Below are 15,096 nucleotides of genomic sequence, written 5' to 3' on the forward strand. Positions count from 1 at the left end.
GAGCTCCTGCTGCTGCTGCTGCTGCTGCTAAGTCGCTTCAGTCGTGTCCGACTCTGTGTGACCCCATATACGGCAGCCCACCAGTCTCCCCCATCCCTGGGATTCTCCAGGCAAGAACACTGGAGTGGGTTGCCATTTCCTCCTCCAATGCATGAAAGTGAAAAGTGAAAGTGAAGTCGCTCAGTCGTGTCCAACCCTCAGCGACCCCATAGACTGCAACCTTCCAGGCTCCTCCGTCCATGGGATTTTCCAGGCACGAGTACTGGAGTGGGGTGCCATTGCCTTTTCCGACATTTAGAGCTACTAACCCCAAATTGGAAATCACAAACTGTTGACTTATTTAGTTTAGATAAGATTTTTGAAGAATTATTTGCCAACATGTAAAAATCAGAGACTATAGAAAACTCCCAATTTCTGGCTTCTCTTTAAAAACTGAAAGATGACCTCCTATCACTTCCTGTTTTATTCCAGGTGCTTGTCATTGCTTTAAGCTTTGGACTGGGATCCTGGAGATGTTTGGGTTTGCAGGTCTGCCCTAAAACCGTTTCTGCTTATAAACTGAGCAGTAAAACATACAAAGAGTCAGACGCAACTGAGCGACTAAGCAACTGAGCACAAGTACACACAATGTTCATAAGCTGGGATGAGTAGAAGGATTCAGGCAATCACATCTTTCTCATGTTTCTCTGAAGCATGAATTACATGACTGCTTGGTACAGAATTGATGCTTATATCACCAATCATTGTCTTTCACACACTGATGTATAGATTCATAGAATGTTAATATTGGATTGGATTGACCAAAAGGTTCATTTGGGTTTTTCCATAACAACTTTGAAAATGTTCCAATGAACTTTTTCACCACCCCCAATAAAAAAGTCCAAGGCAATCTGGTGATCTTTCAACTACTCTCTTTTTTCACCCAAGAAGTCTTTCTCTCAAACAACTTTTTTTTAAAGGCTGCTCTACTTGAAGCTGGGTTTGGAGGTTTGAAGCCCCTTGTGCAATCCTCCCCTCACGCTTTCTTGTTAGAACACAACTTAAACACCATTCATCTCCCCATCTTCCCATTCCCAGATAAGTCTAAAGAGACCTGTTCAAGGCTGTTCGGTCCTTTCCAAGGCTGCTGCTGCTGCTGCTAAGTCGCTTCAGTCATGTCTGACTCTGTGCGACCCCATAGACGGCAGCCCACCAGGCTCCCCCACCCCTGGGATTCTCCAGGCAAGAACACTGGAGTGGGTTGCCATTTCCCTCTCCAATGCATGAAAGTGAAGAGTGAAAGTGAAGTCGCTCAGTCCTGTCCGACTCTTAGCGACCCCATGGACTACAGCCCACCAGGCCCTCCGTCCATGGGATTTTCCAGGCAAGAGTGCTGGAGTGGGGTGCCATTGCCAAGGCTAGACCCTCCAAACTCTGGCCTCTTAGGCCACCACACCAACCACACTGCCCCCTTTCTAGCTGGGTGTCTGTCTTATTGCAGGGTGATCTCTTCAGTTGTACTGAGTGCGACAGCTCTTGGTAGAGCCTCCTCTTACACACCAAGTTATGCCAAAGCTAAAATCTCAGCTGCACGCTTTTTCCAACTGCTGGACCGACGACCCGCAATCAATGTGTACAGCAGTGCAGGTGAAAGATGGGTAAGTATTGGAGGTGGGGGTAAGGAGTGCAGTGTGTGTCTGCTGGACAGCCATTGGGGCTGGTTATTTAAGACAATTCAGTTGTGAAATTCTGCAGTATATGGGTGCATTCATATGCACTCAGAATGAGCAGATAGTAGATTTATCAATGTAAAAGAATGAAGTACATTAGCATTAAAATTATTTATAAAGCTGGCATTTGAATAATGGCAATTCTATTTAGTGAATACTTGTTTTATAATACACAGTTACTATAAAACACACTTAGTTCCAGAATGAATGAAGCTATAAGTCTTTGAGACTTGCGCAATCACCATGATTTTACTGATGTTCTGCTATGGAATGTAGAAAAACCAGTTTCTCCTGTCCAGTAATACTGACTTATTTCATGTTTATCTTGATTCCACATGCCTTCATGTGGACTCTCAGAAAATCAATTTGATCTCAATGAAATATCACTTTTTCTAATTGATAGTCCCTACAGGTGTCTTTTTAAATCTTCCTTGCTTAATTTTTAATATCCCAGTATGTTCAAGAGAGCAAAACAACCTAAACTCCAGTAAAGTTAACTAAATTCAGAAATCTTAAAATTGGTCAAATGCCCCATTTCTCCTCCAGCTCAGTAAAAAGCAAGTCTCTGTGTGGTTTATTAAATGTCTATCCATTTCTAGAGTTCACATGTCAGATAGTACAACTGAAGGTTTTCACCTTTGCAATTCAGGGTTCAAGTAACTTTCTGTGGAGGTCATTTCAAGTGTAAAGTTATTATTTTAAATCTTTGGGGGAACAGAACTGTAGGAGTTTGCATAGTTACTGGCTTCTGTGATATAATCATCTCTTCTCTTCTATGCAGAATGACTGACAAAGAAGTCCCCTTAGGTTATAACAGGAATCAAATATCTTTAAACTCAATGCCCCACCCTCCGTTTATTCTACATCTGTTAAAATAGGGAATAGAATGCTGTTTCATTAAGTTGCTGTCTTTATACTTTACATTTTGGCAGCTTAGTGTTGAAGGTATCTTAAGCAAGGATTTAAAACTCAGGTGCATTCTCAACAGTCTAGATTCTAGTAGGAGAATATATAATTCTAATCTCTCCATCCACAGGACAACTTCCGGGGACAGATTGACTTTGTTGACTGTAAATTTACATATCCTTCCCGCCCTGATGTACAAGTTCTGAATGGTCTTTCAGTGTCTGTCGGTCCAGGGAAAACCCTGGCATTTGTTGGGAGCAGTGGATGTGGTAAAAGCACCAGCATTCAGCTGTTGGAACGTTTCTACGATCCTGACCGAGGGAAGGTGGTAAGCAGTGCAAATGCGTTTGAGAATCCAGCTTTCTGCAGAGGATCTCCAACTTCTCAAAGGGGGTCTTCCAGGTTGTGCCTTGCCATTCTCATTCTGCAGCGCTTGCCTTGGGCTATATTCTCCAGGTCCAGTCGTTTGCTGCTTGACCGGATTCTACCTCGCAATTTCTAATGTTAGATTCATTCTTCCCAGTTCCAGATGGTCTCCTGACCACATAGGCAAAGAAACCTGCAAAGCTGGAGATGAGTGTACTTAATAGAAGCATTCACTTACCTGTAAATGGGGCAGAAAGTGCAGACTAATCAGGAGACTAATGAGTGGGGACCGAAAAAGTGGGGGCGATGAGAAACACAATGATAAATGAGTAAGAAAGGGAAATTAATATGAAAAATCGGAGACCATCCTGGTTCAAGAAGCTAAAGTCTAAATAATAATGTAAGTCATGTGCCTTACATCTTTGGAAGGATATTTGAAAAATTGGTGGCTTGCTTTGTTGCTTATTTTCCACAGAATTTCTTTCTCTTCTTTTCTTTTTCCTTTCTATCTTTCCAAATAATATATGCAGAGGAGTACAAAGTAAAATAAGAAATATTTGTAAAAGCAAAGCAAAACAAAACAAAATCAACCTTTTATTCCACCATTTCCACCCCACCCCGCTTTTTCTGCTCAAAGGCAACTATTTTTAATCATTTGATGTTTTTAGATTTCCCAACAATTACCTCAGTGTCCCTAAGTAATATGCTTATGTTGCTATTTAATGACTTAACAAATTTAGACCCTCTGTTGATTTATTCGCAAGAGATGGAAATTTGGCTTCCCCTCCTCCTCTCCCCTCCTTTGACCCACCTCCTCCCAATATGGTTATATTACTTTTAAAAGCTTCTCTTTTTGGAAATTTAATCAATACAGCTCTGTTTCTTTTCCATCACCTGCAGATAACATCTCTTGAATCCTCATTTTCTAAGATGAGATTAGCAATTCTACCTCTATTTTCACTTTTTCCTCCCCCTCCCTTTTTTTTTTCTCTCAATCCCTAATAGCTACACTTTTACATTATCAAGAATATAAAATGCTTGCATTTTGTTTATACTATTTACTGTGTTCCATGCTTTTCCTCTAGGCTGATTCTAAAAGTTGAAAATCTATTAACTTTTATTATGGCTATGGAAATATTGTTCATCTCATAGTTAAGGAGTGAGGTACATTAGCACCACAGTTTCCTTTCTTGCTTTTCTGAAAGACTTTCTTTTTTTCTTGTATTCTCTGCCTTTATAAAATCTTTAGGTTCTTCCCATGTTCTATATCGATACTTATTCTGAGGAACCTGCTTCTTTCCTTTATTTCTGCCACAGCCTGGACTAATTGCATCCTATATCTGTTAAGCAATTGTTAGTCTATGAGTTCCCCGCAGTAGCTTTTGGATTCGGTCCATTATTTCCTAGTTCATGTATTTTCCTCTTTCTTTGGTTTCCCCTCTTATTTTGTTGGAGTGCATCTGTAAGTAGTTTTCTAAGAAATGATTCAGAGGTGTGGGTCTGATTGAATCCACATATTTTGAAAAAGGACTTTCTGATATCCCTGAATAATGTAATTGTCATTGCAAAGAGGATAGATAACATGATGAGGAGAAATGCTGAGGGAAATTTGAAAGAGGTAACTAAAGTTTCCTTTGCATAAAGCAAAACAGGGAAATAAGCAAACTGATAGTGGTAAAATCCAGGAAATTATGAAAATAAGGAGTAAGAGTTGATTATCTGAAGATTATAATCACTTATTAATTTTAGGTATAGGGATTTTATTTGTTTGAAATTATTTGGTGATTGATGACTCTAGGAAGTATATGGCACTGGGGGTCTGATCTCTGCAAAGGAGAGGATCCAGTTTAACCAAACGTCAGATCTTTCATGACTATCACCTGGGTAGACTGTGAACTACATGACATGCAGGGATTTGAATTCTTCATTCATGTTCAACTTCTTTAACATTAACATGCATATTAAGCATATTTCTCTGAACGTACTCAGTGAATGTTCTGGTCACAGGTAGAAGGCAATGCCCATGAAAAAATCAATATGTTTCCTTGCATTTCATAGACACAATGTATTTTATTATATCATTGTAAAGCGTTATTACAGACATTTTTCATTTAGAAAAATACCACCTTTAATGCAATTTTTAAAAATCCTCTTTACTCTTAAGGAAGCTAACAAATGCAGGCATTCAATGTTTTTAGCATTTAATTGGGTGCCTATGATGTGCCCAGATTAGTTCCTGTGGGAAATTCTAAGGAGCATGAAGCATGTCTTCTGTCTTCTGGGAGCTTACAATACTCGCACATAGACAACAATTAGCAAACAGTTCCAGTACTTAATTAAGTATTAGAGCTTTGCAGTGTATAAGTACTATGGAAAAATGTATAAAGGAAGAGGAGCAAGGGCTAATTGTTGAGGAATGCCATATACTTTTTCTAGTAGTGTTTGTGTTTTATGCTGCCGAAAAATTATCTAAAATATAGTATATCCATACCACTTAACATAATCATTTTTTGAAATCGTGGGGCAAAATACTTTATAGTAGTATGTTAGACATACTGTCCTTTTACTGTTCTAGGTCTTTTAAGTGAAAGAGCTCAAATGGTAGATATTTGAATTCCTGTACTCAACTGCCTAAATAAATCGTGTTGTTGTCGTTGTTGTTCAGTCACTAGGTTGTGTCCTACTCTTTGCAACCACATGAACTGCAGCTCACCAGGCCCCCCTGACCCTCATTATCTCCTGGAGTTTCCCCAAGTTCATGTCCATTGAGTCCATGATGCTATTCAATCATAAAAATAGATCATGTGTTCCTAGAAAATAGAGATTTTTTTTTTCTATAGCATACCAAAGACTGCCTAGCATGGTGCCTTTGTGGCAGGTTATTCTGTATATGTCTGTTGGTTGACCAAGTGAATAAATATATGCCTTTCTTATTGGGATTCATTATCTTCAATCATTCAGAGGTTAGTATCATTGAAATCAATGAGTTTGATTCTTATATTGTCCAGTAGATTTACATAGGAAACCCCATTTCATAACCCATGGAGTCTCAAAGTTGAGCAATTATGTGTACTTGGAGAGGATGTGCTACACCAGAAGATAAGGGAAGTTTTTGTTTTTTAAACTAGATAATGTCTTGAGTGCCTTTCTTGTTTGATACCACCTGTAGAGCTAGAATTTGGGAAACAAACAAACAAAACCATGTCTGATCACAGCTTTGACACCACTTCTGGCAGACACCATCTCCAAAGGTCAAAGGCAACATAATTTATTTCCAAGAATCCTGAGCTTGTTGTCTCTTAAGCAAAGCACGCATCTTGCATAACACTAACTCTAGGATATGAACTTTCCTCACTGCTGGAATTCTAAAATTCAGTGCCCTGGTTGTCACCTCTGTTGGCAGATGATAGATGGTCATGACAGCAAAAACGTAAACATCCAGTTCCTCCGCTCAAACATTGGAATCGTTTCCCAGGAACCAGTGTTGTTTGCCTGTAGCATAATGGACAACATCAGGTATGGAGACAACACCAAAGAAATCCCTATGGAAAAGGTTATAGAAGCTGCGAAGCAGGCTCAGCTGCATGACTTTGTCATGTCCCTCCCAGAGGTAGGTACACAGTCAGAGTTGTTCCTGATGGGAGACAGGGAGGGAGAGAGGTAGAACGACCAGAAAGTCATTATGACTGTGGCTCAAGGAGAAGGTCAAAGGCAATGCAACTTATTCCCCAGTGCCCTGGCATTGTCTCAGCCTTTTAAGCAAAATAAATGTCCTCCATCAACATAATCTTTAGGGCTTTATGCAATTTTTTTTTTGATGTGGGCCATTTTTAAAGTCTTTATTGAATTTGTTAAAATATTGCTTCTGTTGTTTGTGTTCTGGTTTTTTGACCTTGACCGAACCCACAATCCCTCTATTGCAAAATGAAGTCTTAACCACTGAATTACCAGGAAAGTCCCTAATTGTTAGTTTTGAATAGCATTATATTATCCAATGCAAGGTATGTTATAGAACTTGTTGTACAAAAAGTAATACCACATTGAGCATCAGCTTGCATGTGTGTGCTTAGTTACTCGGTTGTCTCCAGCTCTTTGTGACTCCATGGACTGTAGACTTCCAGGCTCTGTTCATGGGATTCTTCAGGCAAGAATACTGGAGTGGGTGGCTGTTCCCTTCTCCAGGGGATCTTTTTAATCCGGGGATTGAACCCAGATCCCCTGTATTGCAGGCAGATTCTTTACAGTCTGAACCACTAGGAAAGCCCTGTGTATCAGCTTAGCATAATTGAAAAAAAAAAAAAAATCCTGAGATTTGGAGCAGACATTGATTTGAATCCAAGTGAGGTCACTTTCTAGTATAAAGTTACTTCTGTAACTTTGGGATAACTACTTTTCTTTTCTGAGACTCAGTCATCTACAAAAAGGTAAAAGGTAACTTAGAATGAAAGAGTATACAAAATAGCCACACAAAGAAAGCTGCTTCTGTTATTACTGTCATTGTCATTCCATTTCTTGGCAGCAACTATTTTACATGTAGAGTAAGTTCCACTTGGTTTGGAGTAAGTCTCACTTTCCCAGAGCCAAGTCTGAATGCAGTGTAACATTGACCCTAAATTTTTCCATCCACCAATGGTCTTTCTTGGTGTTCAATCACAAAAAAAATGAAAACATGGAAACTGAAAAATTTTCAAAAAAGAAACTGAAAAATAGGTAATAGGGAGAAAATGATTTCTGTGAATATTAAATGATAATCTGGCTAGAGTAGTTAGCACCATACCTGAAGCACAGGAAATACTCTGTGAATGTGACTTTTTTTACACAAGCATTCAGCAAGGGATGCTCTTCCATAATTTCATAAAAATGACAAATATGTGAACTAGTTATTATTATCTGCATTTTCAGGTGAGTTTGCAGCTCACAGAAATTTAAATAATTTGTTCATGATCACAGAGCTAGTATACAGCAAGAGTGAAATTCAAAGCAAGGCTTGCATTCCAGAAAAATGCCACCTTAACAAGGAAATGGACGAGAAGATCTCCCAAAAGTTCTGACATTCTAGGACCATTCTGTCTTGGAAAGATCTTCCAGACAGGAGATTGGAAATAAAGGAATCTTACATCAGGGAGGATCTCATACTAAGGAGAAAGAGATTAAAAAATAAATACAGAGAAAAGGATACAAAGTCCCCTTGTTTTCCAGCATGAAAGGTCACAAATGCCATATTTTTTTTAGATCCTAGATGGATTTGAAGTCCTTTATAGAAATGATTCACAATTTCATAAAACAACAAATTGTTTAAATCCGGAGGAGTCATTGATGGGGGCTCCGTAAAGCACAGGAGCATGCTTCTGGTTCTCAAATTTACCATATGTTTTCCAGAAATATGAAACTAATGTTGGGTCCCAGGGGTCTCAACTCTCTCGAGGAGAGAAACAACGCATTGCTATTGCTCGGGCCATCGTACGGGATCCGAAAATCTTGCTACTAGATGAAGCCACTTCTGCCTTAGACACAGAAAGTGAAAAGGTAGGTATTGATTTTCTAAGCCTTCAACCATTGTGAATGAGTCTCTTGCTGTAATATTTGTCCTTATAAAATGGTAGTATTGTTAATTTTCTGATTCATTAACAGTAGAAATGGCTACTCCTTTGCGGAACCAAAAGACAATAGTTTAGAGAAAGGATTTAAAATAGGATTGCTTCAAATAAAAAAAAAATTTAACCTTAAAATAAGAATTGTTTTTAAATTGTTTAGGTTAGGTGACATTTTTTTCAAGGGCAAATGATTAGCTATCTTAAGTAAAATAAAATAATCCTGGCCATCTGTTAGGCATTTCATATTTTACAGTTCTAAAGTTCTCTGGCACAGCAGATGGGAAGCATACAAAACAAAGTAAGAGGTGGTTTCTGACATGCATTTTGCATAAAAGTAGATGCAATTGGGCAAAACACAATTATGAAATTTACCATTTATAATTAACTCCTTAAAAATTAGGATTCCGTTTTGGAGACAGTTAAATTGTCCTCAATGAAGAATGGTAGGGAAAGACCACCTAACTGCTACCTTACATTGTTTCCCTGGTTTTATTTTATTAATAGTAAACTAGACCATTGAGTAATGTAAAAGTACTTTATGGTCTCGTAGTTTGGTTCATTGCAGGTTCAGTGAAATTTTTCAGCTTGTGGACTGCAATTTAAGTCATTGATGCGTTGCATTCAGCAAGTATTTCTTTAAACCTCTCTCTCATATCAGGTCCTGAATACAGTGATGTTACTCAGGTGGTATGAAGCAGAACTCAGGCAACAGTGGACTAGGGAACAAACATATGTCTTTGCACCAACTTTCCATCTTCTCTTTGTAGACAGTGCAAGTCGCCCTGGACAAAGCCAGAGAAGGTCGAACCTGCATTGTCATTGCCCATCGTTTGTCCACCATCCGGAACTCAGATATCATTGCTGTCATGTCACAGGGGATAGTGATTGAAAAGGGGACCCATGAAGAACTGATGGCTCAGAAAGGGGCCTATTACAAACTTGTTACCACAGGAGCCCCCATCAGTTGACCTGACTTGTGAGATTCATGCACAGATGGTACACCAATTACAGGAGTGCCACGGACTGTTTTTTTTTTTTTTTTCCTTTAAGCAGAAATAATGATATTTTACTTTTACAGACATACATTGGACCTGAGCTAGTTTACCTTCAATAATAATTTAGTTTTAAATGTCTGTATATAGAAAATGAAAGAAACCAGGGTCATTGGTGGTAAGAATCCAATGTCAAGCAGCCATCATTCAGTGCTTTCACCAGTCCCAGTTACTCCATGGGAATTAGCGAGACGTCGTGATGTGGAGAAAATAAGACTTGGAGTTCCCCAGGGGCAGAGAACCATCCCTTGCATTTTGAACGCTTGAGGTACACAGAGCCTGGTCTAGACTAGACACTTGACAAATATCTACTGAGCTGGACCAAGGTCATACGGAGAAGAACAGAAGGACTGAAGACCGGCTGTTTTTGATTAAAGTTTTATTGCATGTGAAAGCAGATTCATCCATCTCTAAGGATGAGGAGAGAAAGGAGGACACTCTCAGACTGAAAGGGGCAGAAAAAGACAGGTATTAAAAAGGGTTTACCAGTCGGGAATGTTGATTTATAGATTCAAGGTGTAGTATGTGGGTGGTAAGTCCTCATTTACTGGACTAGGCTCTGCCGTGTGGCTGGAGCAGAGGGGCTCTATCCTGGGTCTTGTACTCCTCTTCACCCCTGTCCACATTGGTTGCTGTCCTTTGTTTCTCCAAGTCCCAGCATGAAGTGAAAACAGTGGATTTTACCTTGTGTAAGTGTTTTCTTCCCACAGCCAACAAATGAAATTCTGCCTACAAAGTAAGCCTGAGCTATTATATCAAGGTATACTATTTATGTCTCTGGTCTAGTGTTTCCTGGTGAATAACCACACAGGTGGTTTAGCAGGTTAACTAGTTACAACAGGAGAACTGATGGTTGTGAAGTCAGAAAGGGAGAGGGTAGAGGGCAGCATTCTACTTATGACAAATGGCAGTGATAAATTAAGTTGCAGAATAAAGATGCCTTTGAGAAGGAATTAAGCTTTGTAGGAAGCACGTGCTTATCCTGTAATACTAAAGAAAAAAGACCAACATCCATTTGTTTTAAGTTTTTGTTTCAGAGGAAGAACATAAGCTATGTGCTGGGAGGCTGCCAGTTTCCTGGAATAGAATGGATGATTAAATTATTTTTTAAATAAGATACTTGGAAGTTTTTGATGAGAGGGAAGAGCTTGACTGGAGAGGGTTTGAAATGATTTGGGAAAACACTTGAATTACAACTTCAAAAATACAGAAGTAAATAAAGTTGCAAGTTTATTTTACAATGTCAGGGACTGCCAATGTCTTCATTTTGTCATGTGTCCTGTACCACTCATGAAGATTTGGTTTCTACAATTTTATATTATTGTTTCTCAGATGATGGAAAGACTTGCTTAATCTGTTGTGACTGACACTATCTCAAGTCTTTCTGTAATTTCTAATGTTTTCAGGATGGGTTCTGCTGTGTTCAAACTCTTTCTATAACCCCAGTTAATAAAACGTTATAGAAGAAAAAAATACAAAGATTGGAAGATAAAGTTGGGAAACTTTTTCTGAGGGTAGGACAAAAAGACCTGAAAAGTATAAAAAGACTTAGAGGAACAATTCAGGAGATGCAATAATTAGCTAACAGCAGTTCCGGAAAGAAAATTCAGAGAAAACTGATGGGAAACATGATTAAATAGTCCAAGAATATGTCATATAGTTGAAGGATATGAATTTCCAACTTGAAAGAGTTCACAAAGTGTCAAATATAATAAATAAAGATCTTACCTGGGCACACCATTATGCAATTTTGGAAAGCTGAGGCAAAGGAGAAGATCCTAAAAGCTTATGAGAGAAGGGGAACGTATAATAAAGAAGCATAATGACACAGGACCTCTTGACTGTGATACTGAAAGTCAGAAGACATAAAGATTTGCCTTCAGAATTCTGAGGGGAAAATTATTTCTGTTCTGGAATTTTATTCCCAGCAAACTATTCTCAAGAATGAGAGATGCCTAAAGAAATTCTGCCGTGTAAGAGTTTCAAAATTGTATGGAAGCAGGTGCCTATACACCAGAAATGTTACTATTTGAGAAAAAAAATAGAAGAGTTGACCTCCAACTTTTTGTCTAGAAACACTTTTTCATGTAGTTACTCTAGGTCTATTCTACCTGTGCTCTTGGGAAATTATTTCAATAAAAAGACACTTTGAATTTAATGATGCAGTCATACATACAATTTTTGGCAATCGTACACTCATTTAAAAATGTACATCCAGTAATATTTTGATGTTATGTCCTTAAAGAGGAAAATACATAGGATCATAATTAGATATAGTTCACCACATATTTTTTAATGCATTAAAGGTAAGTTTCCTATCCTAAGAAAATACCAGAATATTCTCATCAGTCTGTTTCAGGATCACACATTATATTTCCAGCTAATGAGTTGGATTTATTAATATGTCTTATGCATGTAGAATCTCTCTGCAATCAGATCAATAAGGATATTAGTGGAGATAAAAAATTGCAAATTTGGCTGCTCTTTCCAAACGTGTTTTGAGATATATTTACATATGCGTGTGTACCATTATAAAATAAGCATTATGTCCATTTGTATTTCTGTAGCTTTCCAGGTCAAGTGAACAATCTCACCTGCCTATAAGAGATGGCAGGTGAAATTAACTGAAATCCAATTCCAATTTCTTTCACACTGTGTTCAGTTAAATACCCAATTAATTTAAATGGCTAGACTGTAAATAAAGCAATGCACATGATTATCATCTAATTAGAACTGGCCAGCATTATAATGTGCTCATTAGTGAGTTATATGGGATCCTAAGGCTCATAATGAGTCATCAGGGTACACGTGACTGGCATGTAGCTGTCTGGATGCAGCTACTAAACTCCATAAACCATCACTAGGACAGAATGTGCAGTAGGAAAAGCAAGAAGAATACACAGCCAGACAGTGAGTTGGCAATTTCTTTCTTCCTATAATACAAGGATAGCTCCTACTCTCAGATACAAAGAGATAAATGTGAGGACAACAGAGCAGCTGGGAATAGAAAGGGAACTGTTCACTCAAGGTGACCCAAAATGAGTATCTATAATAATTAAGAATGATTATAGACAAGAAAGAAAATTGTGCTATCTTATTGGTTGAGAGTATATATTTCTTATCTTTTCTTCTTATAAAATTTATTTATTTTTTAATTGAAGGATAATTGCTTTATGGAATTTTGTTGATTTCTGCCAGACATCAACATGAATCAGACATAGGTATGAGAGTATATATTTCTGATAGATCAAGTATGGAATCAACGTAACAGATGAACAATATTTTCATAAAATTCCTTAGAAGTTGAAAATTCAATGGATCATTTAAATATACCCTGTAATAACATTCACAAAGCATTTCATAATTTAGAAGCCACTTTGCCTTCATAAGTTTTGTTACTGTGAAACCATTTCGTAGGTTGCAGAGGAGGAAGGCAGCTCTAAGTTGCATTCGTTGTTATATACATAAGGAGTTAAGTTGACACCCAATCCTACACCCTCTCCCCTTGCATCCTTCTGTTTCAGAGGTCAGAAAGTAAAATACTTACCTTCCCAGACTCTTGCAGCTAGAGGAGACCATGTGACTACTGTGGTCAATGAAATGCAGGCCCAAGTCTCTGGAGGCTTTCCCTTCTGGAATAAAGCCTGGATTGAAGAAAACACATTTGCTTTCCCCCTTTCTTCTTTCCTGGATGCACAGTGACCATGCTGTGGCCACTTGGACAGAAGCCATACACTGTGGATGGCAGGGCAGGAAGACAGACTGAGCCTGATTCTTGGACACCATTGAGTAGCTATTGCAACCTGGACTGCCTACCCCCAGCCATCCTGTTAAACACACACAAAACACCTTTCACTTGTTTAAGCACTAAAGTGGTTTGTTGTAGTTGTAATTGTTGTTGTTAATTATAGATTAACACACTCAGTAGTTAGATTTTTATTAATAAAAAATGTTGAAACATACATTTAAAGATAATAAAGCAATGTTGAAATATTGATGTATTCACAGATGACCTCAAAATATGACCTTTAAATCCAGAGGTATTCCACAAACATTAAGTGAAAGAAAGAATTAATATGTGTTTTTGCAAATGTCACTGCTATGAGAAGGAAATGTCACTGGATGGATGTCCTTTGCAGCTCATTCTAGTTGTTTTCTAGAAACATTTCACGTACCCTGCTTCATTACGCTTTAAGCAAAGGAGACATTTACTTAAACACTTGGTGCTTTGTGACTATGCTTTCTCATCCTCTCACATTATTAATATAAAATTGGTGCCATACTGGGAATGGCCTGGCTTCCACGGGCGGGATATAGCCAGACTTGAAAAGAAAGTGATTCAAGAAGAGGATGAATTTGAAACAGAATGGACTAGAATAGATGGGGAATCAAGTCAACAGCGAATTTGTAGCTAGAGACAGTCTCAACTCAATTCTGCCAAGCCCACAGGCTGGAGATAGTCCAGGCTATCTTGAGCCTGGACCCCCTGGAATCTCCCCAAGGAAAGGCCTATATTGAACTCAACCTTGTATCTCTATCACTGAAAGATATTTAATAAGTGTTTGTCAGGTGTTGGGGGCGGGTGGGGAAGTTAGAGAGGAAAAAAAAAAAAAAGACAGAAGGGGCCCTGTTTGAGCCTGAGAAGATTTTTGAAGCTATGTGGAACTGAACCTCTAATTTAATTTAGTGTGGTCATCCTCAAAAGTCTTGACATCATATAATTTGATGTTAGAGTTGTGTTGTAGTCAAGAAGTACATTTCAACAGCCATAAAGAATTATAAAGTAACATTATCTTTTTGTCTTTATGCTGTGCTGTGCTTAGTCACCCAGTCATCTGACTCTGTGACCCTACAGACTGGAGCCCACCAGGCTCCTCTGTCCATGGGAATTCTCCAGGCAATAATACTGGGGTGAGTTGCCATGCCCTCCTCCAGGGGATCTTCCCAACCCAGGGATAGAACCCAGGCCTCCTGCATGCAGGTGGATTCTTTACCATCTGAGCCCCCAGGGAATCCCAAGAATATTGGAGTGGGTAGCCTATCCCTTCTTCTGGGAAACTTCCTGACCCAGGAATCAAACCAGGGTCTCCTGCAGTACAGGTGGATTCTTCACCAGCTGAGTTACCAGGGAAGCCCCTTATGTCTTTGAGAGATCCGTAATTAGTTCACAACAAACTTACTAAAATGCTATTTCAAAGTCCTAATCACTTTCCTCATATAGCAGAGTTGGTTAAGTACCTCCAAGCCTTCTTCACACAAAGCAGACTTTTTTTGTCCTTCCCCTTCTTCTCAGTCAGCCTGTTACCATACATATCCCACTAGGATTTCTTCCAGCAAGAAAAATATCCTCTTTAGGATGTTAAGGAAAGGGAAATAGAGCTGGTGATTTAGTTACAGAATCTCTTTTGTAATATAGGGGCTTTCTTTCTTTCTTTCTTTTCTTTTTTGTTAATTATTTTTTATTGAAAG

General features: G+C 38.6%; 1 protein-coding gene across 2 annotated transcripts in view; it reads left to right on the plus strand.

The window, feature by feature from the left end:
• Positions 1-10,266, plus strand: part of ABCB11 (ATP binding cassette subfamily B member 11) — a 90,464-nt gene extending 80,198 nt beyond the window's left edge. Inside the window, exons 23-27 of one of the 2 annotated variants that reach the window (XM_055572306.1) lie at positions 1,481-1,637; positions 2,746-2,943; positions 6,385-6,595; positions 8,362-8,507; positions 9,343-10,266. In XM_055572306.1, coding sequence (XP_055428281.1) covers positions 1,481-1,637; positions 2,746-2,943; positions 6,385-6,595; positions 8,362-8,507; positions 9,343-9,543 — 913 coding nt within the window. In that variant the 3' untranslated portion in view covers positions 9,544-10,266. Of the gene's footprint in view, positions 1-1,480; positions 1,638-2,745; positions 2,944-6,384; positions 6,596-8,360; positions 8,508-9,342 lie in introns of both variants that reach the window. The other variant, XM_055572307.1, reaches the window with a different exon arrangement.
• The last annotated feature ends 4,830 nt before the right edge of the window (positions 10,267-15,096 follow it).

Source organism: Bubalus kerabau, chromosome 3 (assembly GCF_029407905.1).
Source record: "Bubalus kerabau isolate K-KA32 ecotype Philippines breed swamp buffalo chromosome 3, PCC_UOA_SB_1v2, whole genome shotgun sequence".
Classification (NCBI taxonomy): domain Eukaryota; kingdom Metazoa; phylum Chordata; class Mammalia; order Artiodactyla; family Bovidae; genus Bubalus; species Bubalus kerabau.